Source organism: Maniola hyperantus, chromosome 20, assembly GCF_902806685.2.
Source record: "Maniola hyperantus chromosome 20, iAphHyp1.2, whole genome shotgun sequence".
NCBI lineage: Eukaryota > Metazoa > Arthropoda > Insecta > Lepidoptera > Nymphalidae > Maniola > Maniola hyperantus.
In genome coordinates, this window is record NC_048555.1 from 3,135,884 (window position 1) to 3,151,962 (window position 16,079).

The 16,079-nt window shown below is 37.6% G+C and overlaps 4 protein-coding genes across 4 annotated transcripts in view; 2 read left to right on the forward strand and 2 right to left on the reverse strand.

The window, feature by feature from the left end:
* LOC117991552 (putative phosphatidate phosphatase) overlaps positions 1–16,079 on the forward strand; it is a 362,451-nt gene that overhangs the window by 277,231 nt on the left and 69,141 nt on the right. The window lies entirely within an intron of this gene.
* Positions 1–16,079, reverse strand: part of LOC117991780 (mitochondrial potassium channel ATP-binding subunit) — a 325,288-nt gene that overhangs the window by 122,295 nt on the left and 186,914 nt on the right. The window lies entirely within an intron of this gene.
* The window catches only part of LOC117992053 (dystrophin-like), a 248,937-nt gene that overhangs the window by 49,832 nt on the left and 183,026 nt on the right, over positions 1–16,079 (reverse strand). The gene's annotated exons all lie outside the window — the stretch shown is intronic.
* The window catches only part of LOC117991549 (putative phosphatidate phosphatase), a 105,595-nt gene that overhangs the window by 34,757 nt on the left and 54,759 nt on the right, over positions 1–16,079 (forward strand). The window contains exon 2 of the mRNA XM_034979143.2: positions 7,167–7,318. Within this exon, the coding sequence (XP_034835034.1) occupies positions 7,167–7,318 (152 nt within the window). The remainder of the gene's footprint in view (positions 1–7,166; positions 7,319–16,079) is intronic.

The window sequence follows — 16,079 nt, forward strand, 5'->3', positions numbered from 1 at the left end:
TTACGATAGCGACCATTGTTCGTTGTGTATTGTTTGCAGATGATAGAATAATGTTGAAGGAATGTAGGAATGGGAATTGAACGGCGCTTTGGAGGATAATTAATTGAATTAGTAATAATGACTTGGAAGTGCGCTTAAATAAAACTAAAATGATGCAGTTCATGATCATGCGACGATGGAGAGGGTTGATGAGTTAAAGTTTTTGGAAATAATTTGCGACAGGAACTCTAATTTGAGGGTGCACATTAGGTGTGTGTGCTGAATTGGACGAATTTGTGTATGCGTGGGGGGTCCTTCCACTGTGATGTATGAGCATAGAGGATATGGGCGTATTTATTAGGAGATGTCAAAAATATTTCCAACGAGATTATGAGGTAAAGATGAGTGGGTCGGTTGGATGCACGCACGAGCTATGCATTTCAGAATGTCACAGTGGTACATGCATGAAAAGCGTTTGCGCTATGGCTGTAAAAAAAAAATGAACAATAAGCTGCCGATTGACATCAAAGGATGAGTTTGGATGTGTATAAGGAAGAGCTTAGTGAATTGCTTTTGGAAAAGTGCTATTGCGACGTTAAAGAATATTTGATTTATAAAAATGGGTTGTCTAAACGGCGAGGTGGCCATTTAGATGATAAACGGCGAGGTGGCTGTTTTGAAAAAAAAGGGGTTGTCTAAAAGGCGAGGTGGCCATTTAGATGATAAACGGCGAGGTGGCTGTTTTGAAAAAAAGGGAGTTGTCTAAAAGGCGAGGTGGCCATTTAGATGATAAACGGCGAGGTGGCTGTTCCGATAATGGATGGACGGCGGCGTGGCCGTTTCAGCTGAGGGGAGTTAGCTTGGTGTATAGTGTGGTGGGTGTTTGGAACAGGTGATAGGATCAGTAGCGGGGTACTGCTGGAGTTCGGGTTTTATGAGACATAATTATGAGCGGTGAGTCTATTATGGCAAATGGTGCAGTGTGTTTTAGAAGTTGCTACTATGGATAAAGTTGGGCTATGCTTTGGTTGTGTCATGCTTGTTTTATTTGTAATGGTTGTGATATGCATGCTTTAGAATATGTGGTTTGTGTGCTTGTGCTGATTGTCAGGATGAACGAGCGGATGTTCTGACGTTTATAAAATGTTTGTGCTTGATACATACTAGCGCCCGAGGACGGTCGCATGTCAGAATGGCCGTATTGGAGGGTCGATATTGAAAGAGTTCTTACTGTCTGTAGACACCGTGAAAAGAAACGTATGAGCTTTACTCTACGGAAGGTAGCCATCTTTATTTTAGTTGTCAGAGTTGGACTTTGACACGCACGCATTTGTTGTGGTTCACAATTTTCTCTCGCATTAAATTAATTAACTATCAGATTATAGCTTAGCTAATTATTATTCTTTGAGATAGGTAGGTAGTTTCTTAATCGTGATATTTAATTCGGTGATTGTGATATAGTTAGAACAGTAATTGTTCGATGCTAATGTACATTGTGTTAAATCGTAACATCTAGTGCCATCCGGTGACTTTGTCTGCAAAGCACTATTAATAATGTTCGCTTAGTTGTTTGACGAATATGGAATACTAATTATTGGTGAATATTAGAGTAATTCGTGAGTTAACGTTTGGCTCAGTGGATAGATTATTATAAGGACATCCGTTAAGGTTATTTCTGCAGACGCTAGTGATTTAGAGTGTAATTGGAGATATACCGGCAGTTGAGATAATGATTAGTTTGAAGTGATAGTTTAGTGCGATAGTAACTTGAAGTTAACTTTGATAGTACCCGCTTTAGAATCGTATAACCCGGTTGGTAAAGAATCATTGATGACTCTCGTGTAATGTTGAAATGGATTAGACAATGAGTTGCCCATGAGATCGAATAGCTTACATTCTACCTGGTTTCTGTTGTGATCGCTTATTTGGGTGGATAGTAGTCGTGGCGCGTGTGGCGCACGATGCTATGGTGTTCTGTATGCAGATGTGCACAGAGTGGAGAAGGTAGAGCTATTGCGATATTCTGAATTAGTAATGAGAAGTCAATTATAAGATCTGGTTTAGATCGTAAGAGAGTCGATGCAATGATCCTTTTAAGAGCGTTCATGAAGTTGTGATTGATTACCTTGAGATGATTAGATAACGGAGTAGGTCGTGACTTGATTGAGAGGTTGCAATAGCAATTGCGCCCTAATCACACGATGTAGTGTTTAGCTTAGGTTAGCTAGTTTAGAGTGAGGTGAGGGGTCGCTGTGAGGGGTGGTTGGAGGCGACCATAGGTAGGGTTAGGTTAGGGTGATCTGGTTGTGTTACGTTGATGGTTTCCATGTGCGATACGTTACTGAGAACTATTTGTAAAGAACATGGATTAAAGTACCTACTTATTAATTACTACCTTCTGATGTCGGCTAAAGATGAATAATAATTATCAGCCATCCTCCTGTTCTCCGACATACATATCCCATAAGTAGGTAAGTATCCAAGTTTAATTAAACACAGGTGGTGTTATGAATAGAATGACGATCTTAATAATTTCATTTAGTGGATCTCGTCGTTGTTCAGTCACTTCAGTCGACCTATCATAATCGAGAATTTTTCAAAATATTAACCGAACATTGTAAGTTTCTGTCGTTAGTTGTGTGTGCCTTTATGATTCAGTCGGGACGCCCCGCACACCCGCACAGCATTCGCGCTCGCCCGCACTAGGTTAGCGCGGCGGGTGTGCGGAACGTTCTCACCTCGATTGCCATCACGACCTGTTGCGTACTATACTTAACATTTAAATGCGAGTGCGGCCCACGCAAGCATGTTGCGGAAAAAACAAAACCTTGGTCCATTGTCACACATGATTATAAATGACGTTATTTTCGCCCACTACCTTTTCCAAAAGTCAGCGAAAACCAGTCAACACTAAAAATAAAAAAAACCGGCCAAGTGTGAATCAGGCTCGCGCAACGAGGGTTCTGTACTACAGTCGAATTTTTTCGACATTTTGCACGATAATACAAAAACTATGATGCATAAAAATAAATAAAAATCTGTTTTAGAATGTACATGTGAATACCTTTCATATGATACCCCACTTGATATAGTTATCTTACTTCGAAAATTGATTACTAATTATTAGTTCATGACCCAATTTAATTTTTTTTGTGTGATGTAACCACAAATTCACGGTTTTTCAGATTTTTCCCCGAATGTCTGCTATAAGACCTACCTATCTGCGAAATTTCATCATTCTAGGTCGACGGGAAGTACCCTGTAGGTTTCTTGACAGACCGACAGACAACAAAGTGATCCTATAAGGGTTCCGTTTTTTCCTTTTGAGGTACGGAACCCTAAAAGTACCTACTATAATATTTTCATACAAATGTAGAGTCGTTGACCTTACTTTGGCAACTACTGAAATTTAAGCATTACACAATATGCCTCTATCTATCAAATCTGCTGTTGGATTTTGAATCTTAAGCTTATTTTTCTAAGGTAGCTTATCGAAGGTCGTACTTTAGAATACCTTCGTGTTTGTTGTGGTTTTAAATCTAGCGTTATCTGCAAGCCTTATCAGCTTTTACACCTTTCAAGTTATAAATTCCTTGTCTAAGTTGTTGATAAGGAATGTTTGGATAATGATTTCTATCGATCTACGTTTAGGGTTTATGGGATTTTAATAATTTGATAAGCTTGTTGCTCTTTTATCACGAGGGGTTTATTCGTATTCTAAGTGCGCTCCAAACAAACGTAGGGACAGGTCGAGATGGCCATCGGGGTATGAGGCGGGGGGGGGGGGGGGGGGGGGGGGCGCCCCGCACACTTGCACACCACCCGCGCTCGCCCGCCCCGGGTTAGCGCGGGGGCTGGGCGGGTGTGCTTGGCGTTCCCTCCCCGATTGCCATCTCGATTTGTTGCGTACCTACTTGCTATGTTTATCTCTGCGACCTAGTACGACCTGACACGAAATGTGCAATAGGTACCTACCAATGCAAACAACTTAACACTACACATTATAGACTAATGATTTTAAGCTTATTTCGTGGTTTAACGACATTTAATGTAGACAACGGGTCCATAAATCACGATTAATTTGATGTTTTTAATTGTGTGTGTGATGAAAGAGGGTAAGTTCGCTACTGCCCATGACAGCTCGAACTTCATCTCTCACAGCACCGCAGTCCCGTCGTGACCACGACCCGTGTAAGAGCGAGGGCACACGATGCGTTGCGGCGGTGCGGCGCCGGAACGGTGTCGCTGCGTCGCTCGTCTTACATAGAAATATCTGTGGCATGTCACACGATGCGCTCCGGCGCTGCACCGGACTTGCAACCACCGAGACGAGGCGGGGAGGGTAAATGCGTTGCGACGTCGGAGCGGCACCGCTCCGTTGTTTTTATTAACATAATATACTGTCCAACGCTGCTACGGCGGCACTGCGACATAACAACGTTACGGAGCCGCACCGCTCGTGTGCCTGCTGATACGGTGAAATCTTTGCGGTGCGGCGCCGCAACGGATCGTGTGCCCCCAGTCTAATTGGGTTGAAATATCGACAAATAAAAACATCAAATTAATCGTGATAAATACCCGTTATCTACATTAAAATAAACCCATTATAGTGTTTCAGTGAGTTCCTGTATAAAATCACTTTAGCCACGCGTTTGTCGTAATAATATGTAGGTAGATTAGACCACACCGTGTAATTTATCTCGCGTGATGTAAAATTAAGAGGTCGTTGTCCCAATACGTAGGCGACTCTATGATTCATGAACTGTATGTACCTATACCTTGTCTAATATAGGATGGTGATTTTGACAGCTCACAGTTAGGGATGAGGTAGCGTATAATCGTTAATGCACTTATTCGATTATCGATTATTATCCCCATAGAACTAGGAATCGATAGTTGCATGGTTATGGCTGTATGGTCAGATTAAAATATAAAACAATTTTTTTGATGATGAAATCATTCCTATTTATAAATTTTAAGAACGCTACACGACTGGCAATACTCAATGTGTTAACAATTCAAAAAAACCGGCCAAGTGCGAGTCAGGCTCGCGCACCGAGGGTTCCGTTCCGTACTACAGTCGAATTACCTGAATACCTACCCTGGCTTCAAAACTTGTGCGCGCCACTATGTATAGATATGTATCTTGTATCTAAATATATAAAAGGAAAGGCGACTGACTGACTGACTGACTGACTGATCTATCAACGCACAGCTCAAACTATTGGACGGATCATGCTGGAATTTTGCGTGCAGATAGCTATGATGACGTAGACGGCCGCTAAGAAAGGATTTTTAAAATTCAACTTTTAAAATTCATTATAAGCTAGTAAAAGAATAAAGCTTTTGTTTGTATATTGGTATTTAGTAGGTAGGTATGTACTTCTAACGATTGTTATGGTAAACATAAGTCCTTTTGCGGCGACAGTGAAACCAATATTCAATAACTATTAACAGCTTGCCGTAAAAGCTTCAGCCCTCCACCCATCGCTCCTAACTCCTAAGGGTAATGTTGTGTTTGTTATTTTTAACTGGGATCAATAACAAAGGGGATTGCCTTACGATCTATGGTTTTGTATGGTTCACTGGAAGTGGCATAGAATACTTGTTATTTCAAGATGAAATGTTCATTAAGAGAAGTAACCCTAGCACGCTCCCCAGTGCATTCCATACAAAGAAAGTTTGGTTCTCATTTCAATATTAATTAAAATATCGAACTTTGAAAGCCAGTTGATTTTAAACACGTACCTATAGTTTTATTTGATCAGAAAGATTATATAAGGTTTTCAAAGTATTTTATCACACAAAATATCAAAGACATACAAAATCATGACTCAATATTTATAGCAAGTAAAGATGATTGAGATGAGATGAAATATTAAGATCTATCAACGCACAACCACTGGACTTAGAAACTTGAAATTTTGACAGTAGGTACCTACAGTGCTTTGAAACAGTAGGTTCATTTTATGACGTAGGCGTTAATTAATGTGTTAACTAAATAGGGGGTGAACGTTTGTATTATATAGAAGTCCGTAATTTTAAATTTAAATATCTATGACAATTGGTATTTGGACCTCAAAAATAAAGAAGTATTTCAGCATTTTTCGGAAATTTCTCTAGCTGATGAGGCGGGGCAGCTAGTCAACATATAAATATTATTGTAGCCTTTACTAAGCTCCTTCGGGCTCGAAATGACATGAATAAAAAGTGTGGCATATTTTGGTAGCCGATTCTAGTTTATCTAATCCCGCAACGGTGCATCCAGTACCTGATGTTTTTTGTCTGTCCCCCGAAGTGTTTGTAGAAGCAACAATCGAAACAATAGTGAACTCCGTAAGAATGGGATCAGTCCACACCAATTTAAATTCCCCTCTGATGCCTTGCAGTTGATTTTAATCGTTTCTTCCAAATATAGAACGATTGAGGACGTGATTTATTATGGTTGTATATTAGATTTTTAACTATATTTTCTTCACTTCTTTTAATAGTTTACTGTTCTTCTTTCATTAAAGTTTTTTAGAGACAGATAATGACTTGTTTCTTTTGATTTTTTGCCCGTTATTTTTAAACTCCGTTAGAATTTATTTGCTTCTCAAATTAGTATCGCTTTGCTTTTGGCTGATAAGGCTCATCGTCAGTTTCGTTTCGGTTCTGAATTTAGAAATTAGACTTTTACACTTTTACTTAATTCTTCTTTATAGTAGTTATTCCTCATTGCTGAGGGTCGTGACTCCTTTCTGTTAATCACCCCACCCCATCAACCACCGCACCCACCGCATCATTATCCCAAGAGAACTCCTACCATTGTAGCAGTTCTCTTGGGATAATGATGCGGTGGGTTCCCAGATCCTTCCGCACTTTATTTAATTACAAGTATATACTTATGTGTTTCTTCATTACAAAACCCTGTCCTCTGACTTCATCTTTTTCGATTAAAAATCTAATTGACGGATATAAAATAAAATTTGCAGTTACGTAATTCTCTGATACAATTCTATCTTAGCAAATTGCCGGACTCTACTAGACCTCTAATTTTATTTAATCATGCATATCCTGCATGCATACAGTTGCATGACAACGCATGTCTGGCTAGTTCTTATGCTATAAATTGAAATCGTAGGTACCTACCTACTACATAACATGCTACCTACTGTTAGAATAATCAGACCTTTCTATTGTTACAGTTGGCTTCCTCATCCTAGTGTATTACCTGTGGGGGACGCCGTACAAGCGCGGCTTCTTCTGTGACGATGAGTCTCTCAAGCACCCCTACAAAGAATCCACTGTCACCAACTTGATGCTCTACATCATTGGCATCGGCCTCCCTGTATTCACGGTAAGTCTCTTCTTTCATCATCTCTACTTATCGCCGGTCAACTACTGAGTTACAGTTGGCTTCCTAATCCTAATCATTGACTACGAACATGTAAGCTTTTTTTTGTCCCGGAAAATCGAAGAGTTCCTACCTACGAGATTTTTAAAACCGAAATCCACACGGATATATTTTTATCGATGTTTATTTACATCAACATCATTAACACGAAAGTAGACTATAATTGGTTTGTAATTTTTTTTTAAATCTTTTATTATCAGGCTTTTACATTTATGTATGTTAGCCGTTTGTCATTATTACTCACATTTTACACACTTCATAGGCGTAAGCCTAACCAAAATAAACATTTCCTACTTTCAATAAGTAGGTACCTACTTAGTTGGTAATTTCTTCCTCAACCCATATGTACCTACTACCTACAGACTACAGAGTCAAGGTGCGAAGACCGTTGATCGTCCGTCAATAGTCAGCCCGCTGTGTTTGGTCAGCCATTACTTGTCAACGCTTATCAATTAGGACCATTGAGTTAGAATTAGTATTTAACTAGCTGATGCCCGCGACTTCGTACGTCGTGTGGATTTACCTATAGTTTTTTCATTTTCCAGGATAAAAAGTAGCCAATGTCGCTCTCCAGCCCCCCAATTGTGTAAGAATAACGATTTCATCGTTATCGTAATCGTCAACAAATTCTGCCCTTTGATTGGCTGTGAAAAAATGTAAACAGCGAATCAACCAATCAAAGGGCAGAATTTGTTGACGATTACGACAACGATGAATACGTTTTTCTTAGACAATCGGGGGCAGGTTTTTAAACTATACAAAAAATCACGTCTTGTCATTGCCCCGTTGCGACGTGATTGAAGAAACAACCAACAAACAAACACACTTTCGCATTTATAATATGGATAGTGTTATCTCAGTGGTTAGGAGTGATCTCTTATATGTAGATTTTTATTTCTAAGTATAAGCTTTTAAGATTGTCTTCTGTCTATTCACGTCGAAGAGGAACGTGTGTTGTTTTTCATGGAAACTGATAGAAAATGTGCGAGTCAGACTCGCGTACCGAGGGTTACGTACTCGGGTATATTTTTCTACATTTTGCACGATAAATCAAAAACTATTTACCTATGCATAAAAATAAATAAAAATCTCTTTTAGAAGGTACAGGTAAAGCCCTTTTATATAGCCCTACTTGATATAGTTATCTTAAAAAGAAAATACTAAATATATTTGTTCATTAACCTTTTAATTTTTTTTGTGATGTAACCACAAGTTACTTGTACTTTAAGACCTACTTACCTACGAAATTTCATGATTCTACGTCAATAGGAAGTAACCGTAAAGGTTTTTTGACTGACACGACACAGACAATAAGGGTTCCTTTTTCCTTTTGAGGTACCCTAAAAATTGCTGTTGGTCGAGTTCGGTCCAACATCACAGAGTGAACTAAGCATTAGTTGTCACCTTGCGCTTATCAACTAATGGCTCTAACCTTTTGTATACATTTGCTGTTCGCACGTGGGCTGAAAACGTTCAAGAATTTATTTACTCTCACACATTTCGTAAAAGTTGCTAACAAAATATAAACTACACTATAAACTGACGACCTGTCGTCGTTAACCTCCTCATACTCGAACGAGTGGGTAATAATATACCTAAGTTTCTAACTTCTATATTAGATAGAGGTATTGGGTCGCTAGGCAATCTCTTAGCTCAGTCAATTTCCATGAATATTATTCAAATTGATTGAGCCATTTATCATTGTCTCCTACTACAAATTAATCAATAGTATGCCATAAGATTTACAATATTTTATGCTAATTCTGTTAAGCACAAAATCTTAACAAAGTAATAATATAATAATAGTATTAGCACATGTTTTATCGTGCCTAGTGGTTAGGAGGTCCGCCTTCTAATCGGAGGTCGGGGGTTCGACCCCGGGCACGCACCTCTAACTTTTTGGAGTTATGTGCGTTTTATTAAATACTAGCTGATGCCCGCGACTTCGTCCGCGTGGAATTAGGTTTTTTACATCTGCAAGTAAAAAATAAATCCCGTGGGAACTCATTGATTTTTCCGGGATAAAAAGTAGCCTATGTCACTCTCCAGGTCTTTATCTATACCCATGTCAAAAATTACGTCAATCCGTTGCACCGTTGCGACGTGATTGAAGGACAAACCAACAAACAAACACACTTTCGAATTTATAATAAGGGTAGGTAATGATACTTGCTTGAACGGTGGAGGAAACCATCGTGAGGAAACCTGCATGCCTGAGAGTCCTCCATAATGTTCTCAAAAGGTATGTGAAGTCTACCAATCCGCACATCATCGTGGTAGACTATGGCCAAAACTCTTCTCACTCTGAGAAGAGACCCGTGCTCTGTAGTGAGCCGGCGATGGGTTGGTCGTGATGATGATGCCATGTTTTATCTAGACCCATCTATTTAGTTTAATGTAAAAATGCTGAATAGAATAACTTGATTAAGTAGGTATCACCACCACTTGTTGTTTCTGAAACCACCTCAACTTCATTCATATCCTGTTCATTATTAATTATTATATTATGATAAGGTACTAGCTGACGCCTGCGACTTCGTCCGTGTGGATTTAGGGTTTCAAAATCCCATGCCAACTCTTTGATTTTCCGGGATAAAAAGTAGCTTATGTGTTAATCCAGGGTATAATCTATCTCTATTCTAAATTTCAGACAAATCCAAGAGTAACAAACATACACACACATACACACACTTTTTCGCCTTTATAATATTAGTGTGATTATGAAAGCTTTCCCATTGCGTCTTCGTATTAAACTCTTTTCAATTATTTGGGTTAACTTATGAAATTTATGGATGTCGTAAACTCACTTTATCTATCTATACTTTTCAATCTAAAAGTCTTTATTGTTTACAAAATTCAAATCTCTCTCATCGATGCAATCAACATTTAATTAGAAAGAAGAAAGCGGACTTACTAATACCGTTAGACCTTACTACGATTGCCTGTTATTAGTTAATAAAATAGGCTTTATCTAGCGTTTTATCTGCATCCAATCAGCGCCTACTGTCTTTGATACGATCATTATTTACCGGTTAAAACACTCGCGTTGAATACCACCACGGTTAATAGATCAGTTCCCGTTCCCATATGGTATATTCTATTTCGATAAGATAATTTAGTAGAGAAATTGAAAAAAAGAAAATGGCCGCTGCCACCAAAATTTTATTAATTATTTTCAAGTAATCACTACCCATATTATAATTGCGAAAGTGTGTTTGTTTGTAGGTCTGCCTTCAATCACGCTGAAACGGAGCAACGGATTGACCTGGTTTTGTATATGAATAGGTATAGAGTTGAAAACCTGGAGAGTGACACGCTACTTTTTACCCCGGAAAAACAAAGATTTCCTACAGGATTTATGAGAATCTAAATCAACGTGGACGAAGTCACGACATCAAATATTATGTTCATATATTATGAATATATGAACATACATATATTCATCTATTTGAATATAATTTGAAAGTTTTAATTTCAACAGTATTTTTAACAATACATCCTATACCTACTTGGGTACAGTGACTCTCCACGGTTTCCGAAACAAAAATCGAAACGAGTTATTTAATAAAAGGACAAAATCCACATCAATATAGTTACCTACTTAATAAATAATAATATACTTAATACTTTATTGCACCACAAAACTCAAATGACAGGTTACAAAAAGAAATGTTATATAAGTATTAAATATAATGTAACCTAAAACAAATTTTAGCAATCCTGATTTAGTTTCTGACTCTAATAAACTTGTTCGAATTGTTTTACCGGTATTAAATGATAATTTATTACAGCCATATCCATACATTGTGTCTGATATGAAAATATTATTGGCTCAGTTATTTGAGTGCTTAACTGCGTAATCCTGAGGGGCCGAGTTGTCGAATAAATCGTTAAGTAATTATATTTATATATCAGATTTATATTATTGCTACGTTCGTATTAGGAATAATATTTCTGAAATATATTATTCCTAATATGAACACGATTGGTATTATTTTGTGGTGTTGTGTATACGTATTTAGAATAGAATAGAATATATTTTTATTCAAGTATACTTTTACAAGTGCTTTTGAATCGTCAGGTAGTTTAATTTACCACTGGTTCGGAATGCCGTTCCTACCGAGAAGAACCAGCAAGAAACTCGGCGGTTACTCTTTTTAATTGTTCAACTTACAATGTTGTTATAACATACTATACTATACGTACTCGTACGTATACTATTACGTATCACAATTACCTCGTGTCCGTTACATATTATACATATTACACTTTTCTGTTGCTATTTTGTTACATTTCAATGTGAATCTATATATTTACAAGCGGTTTATTGTCTTTATCATAAATTCGATAGAGCAATCGATATCTCGTTACTGAATATCGATTACTTGAAACCTTTCTATTTCTACTTTGTCACAATTCTTGAGGCGTAACTTTCGAAACTTTATCTCTTATATAAATTAAGTTATGATACTTTTTATAATGTTTACTAGCTTCTCCTTTATGTTTAACTTATAGATAGTGTTTCTGGTTCCATATATTTTAAGAGTAGGGATCGTGTTATTTAAAACATAAACATTGCAAGGTCTGCGGTTGGTAAAATCCAGATTTATTTCAATACGCATAAATCTCAAAATACAATGAAACCTTCAGATGCATTCAACTATATCAATGAAAGGATTAATTCAGTAGATACGCGTAGTTTATTGGGTGCCCCGGGTGTCAAATTATTGTTTGCATGCACTTGATTGATTTGGAGATGTTATTTAATACGAACTTTTTTATGTTCGTGTAGTGCCACAGGTACGGTAGAGTATCAGGTAGTCCCTTAACCGGTGGCTTGTCAAATTAGTTTAAAATAATGGGTGGACCTTGGTTAAATACCGAGAACTTGTCGGGACGATGTGGACTCGGTAGACTGTAAGCCAAGTTCGAAAAACAGGACGATTCAGATAAGAAGTCCCCATCACATATCTTGTTGCATTGACAGAAATGTAAAAAGCCTAACAAAAGCCGGACAAGCCGGACACCGTTTATTTTGGCCGGACACGCAATCGAAAAGCCTACCTATGTCCGGCTTTATCCGGACGCCTGTCAACCCTACACCTACCCAATCGTCTGTATTGACGTGTGTCAATGCGACAAGTTAACGAGGTGTACTAATAAGTGATTAGTGTAGTGATCAGTGACAAAACGTAATTAGTGTGTAATTGTGTTTTGTCTCGTACTAATTTCGACCTCTATAATATCTGAACTGAAAACTGATTCCAATCCAATCCATCAGCCTGTTTGCGTCCACAGCTGGACATAGGCCTTTCCAAGAGCGCGCCACCAAACACGGTCCTCCGCCTTCCTCATCCATCCGCTCCCCACCACCTTCTTCAGGTCATCGGTTCAGCGGGCTGGGGGTCGTCCCACACTGCGCTTACCGGGACGCGGTCTCCACTCCAGAACACGTCTGCCCCATCGGCCGTCGGTTCTGCGACAGACATGCATAACCTGCCCATTGCCACTTCAGCCCGCTAATCCTTGAGCTATGTCGGTCGCTTTTGTTCTTCTGCGAATTTCCTCGTTCCGAAACTGGTTAGTTTGATCAAAAGAAATTATAGAAAGTAAAACAGTAAGTTTTAGAAAATAAATACTCAGAAGTCACAAATATTTAGATTCACTTGATGACTCAAAAGCACGTAGGTACAGTACGCGGCCGAAAATAATGTACATCGGCCTTTAGAATGACATTTCGGCTTTGTAGAGCGTTGTCTCTGTCACTCATACTTATATGACGTTTTGTCGGTCTCAACGACAGAGACAGTGCTCTACAAATTTGCTATCTCCTTCTAAAGGTTTATTTGAATAAAAAGTCATTATATTCTTGAATACTACTATTTTCTTATTGTTAACTAGATGATGCCCGCGACTTAGTCCTTAGTCCGCGTAGATTCAGGTTTTTTTCTAAATTCCGTGTAAACTTTTTGATATTCCGGGATAAAAGTAGTCTATGTCCTTTCCCAGTATGCAAGCTGTCTACCAAATTTCGTCAAAATCGGATGGGCCGTGAAAGGCTAGCAGACAGACGCACTTTCGCATTTATAATATTAGTATGGATTAGATTGGAGGTTATTTCTATGTGGTTTCTATACAATTTGATCTTGATTGGTTAGTTAGCGTAACATAAGCGAAAAGTAAATTTTTGTCTAAATTAGACTGTCAAAAATACAGTGCGACAAGGCTCTTTTGGCACTTGAATGACATTGACGGGCTGCTGTTGGAGAACAAAGACTTAGACTATTCAAACAAGAACAAAGGGGACACTTGACGGCAACGTTAGTTTCGATTTTCGCCACGCGCCAAATGAGCCTTGTCGCACTGTAGGTTTCTATCTACCACATCTCTACTGCTTGAGAGCGTTCCATCTGACTGCATATTTTTCTAACTATTACTTAAAATCGTAGTCGAGCGCAAAGCTGTCATCGATAAAAAAAGTTATAATTCCTGCTTTCAACCCAATAATCAGATTAATTCCTGATGAAAAACTCCGATGCTGTATAGACATCGTTGTCCGACGCTTATCAAAAGTAGCGCTTGTCAAATCTTTTGACGTTTTAATTAAATGAATCTTCCGCTAGATGATAATTTTTTTTCCTCTTCACCAGTGGAGCGGATAGGTATGAGATTTATCGATGTAACGTTGAGCTCTATAAGATTTATCGATATAACGTTGCACCTGCTCATCGCCAGAATATATCTACTGTAGCTTATTTGACAGTGAAATGAAATTATTAGAACGTAACAAATTACTTTATTAGTTAATTTATTTCTTATCTTTTAGTTTTTAACAACTATTTCCTTTCAGTTTTATAAAATTAGTTTGATAATTGGCACCGATTCCGTTGTTTTTCTTTAAACTAAATTTAGAGTATCTGCATCCTTTTCTTTTTAACAATGCTAAAAAGGGACAGAACATACAAGACTCCAAATTTTAGTGCACGCGGTTCATCGCAGTGCATCACGGGTTTTACCATCTAAAAATTTAATTTAAAACTGTCAAACTGCGTCTGTCCTTTTCATATTACATTAGTAAGAAGAAAATGCAAATACTCTAAGATTTGGTTGTGCTCAGAATCAGTACCAATTATCTCTTTCTAATTTACGATTTATCAATTACCTATTACTTTAAAAATATCTTGGCAACACTTTGTCGTAGTAGGTACAGTTCTTGCAATTCACGAAGGCGATCGAGTGAACTTTACTTGTGGTTACGTCGTATACATGGACATTGCGTAAGTGTGCGTGCATGTCGGACCAATCAGTCGCAAGCAAGCGCTTGCAAACGCACACATTTACTTTACCTAACTGATACCGATACAACTTAAACACAATCATGAGCGACTCGCCCTCGTGAATTGCAAGAACTGTATAAGGTACCTACCATTTCTTTTATGGCTGTCTTTCGAAATTACTAGCTTGTAGGTTTAGCCATGACTTCTGCTTTTAATACAGGCTATCTGTTTTTATAGCTTCATTGCTAAATTAGTAACCCTAGATTCATAATGTGTGTCTGTCCGTGTGTCACAAGCATTTCCAATACAATTTGCTGTAGGCATTATTAGGTTGTAAAGTAAGTAGATTTAACGTAGTATAATTTTATTATAAGTACCTCCTACTTATGGTATTTATGTGTTTGCAGTGTGCATCTCGTGCTCTTTGCATTAACTATATCAGATCGTGACGCACTAATTGTTTGTAACGGTCTAGTAACAATAGTTGCTAACTATACTTAATAACTATAAATGGTCATATCAACATATTTATGCTTGCTTAGTCATTTCCACTTTATCTTTTATTTTTTGTTTTATACTACTTACATAATTGTTCTAAACTATCTGCAATTTTGATTTATAAAAACAAGATTTTATTTATTTTACTTAGTTAATTTCTTCCTCTAACTGTAACTCTAAGTAAAAAATACGGGCCTTTACCGAGCAATGTACGATTCAAAAGTACTTGTAAAAGTTTATTTGAATAAAAATCTAATAATTAATTATTGGTGAAAATTTAGAGTATTTGCATCCTCTTTTTACTAATGTAATATAAAAAGGACAGACTCTATTTGACAGTTTAAAATTTAATTTAGAGCCGTCAAACCTCGTGACTTTAGCTGCCAGTCGCGAGCCTATGGTTTAAATTCGTAGCGTGCACTAAAATTTAGAGTCTTTAAGTGTAAAATTCATGTTCCGTCCTTTCTTAGCAATATTAAAAAGAAAAAGATGTCGATACTCTAAATTTGGTTTAGAGAAAGACAAGAGAATCGGCTTCTCTATTTGGTTAGTAAAGATCACTTCTTAGCGATAAGCCCACCAATAATTATTATTGTTCGAATCACTTTGTAGGTTGTCTTTAATTTTATATTTCTTAGTGTAAAATAAACGCTATTTCATTCATTCATTCTTTCTTTTGACTTATGTCAACTTCCAATCTCTATCACCTTGACCGATAACGACTTGGCATTGGGCCAGTGATTTTGTATTCTTTTTACGCCTACCCATCTTTGAATGAGTATTTTTAAGTTATTGTTAGGGTTTCATATCTCAAATATTTTAAATTTGGGACACTAAGTAACGCTTTAACATTTAGCTAGAATAATGTACTGTTCGACCCTCTATTTAATATAATAAATATGAGTTTAGCGAAAATGTTTATACATAAT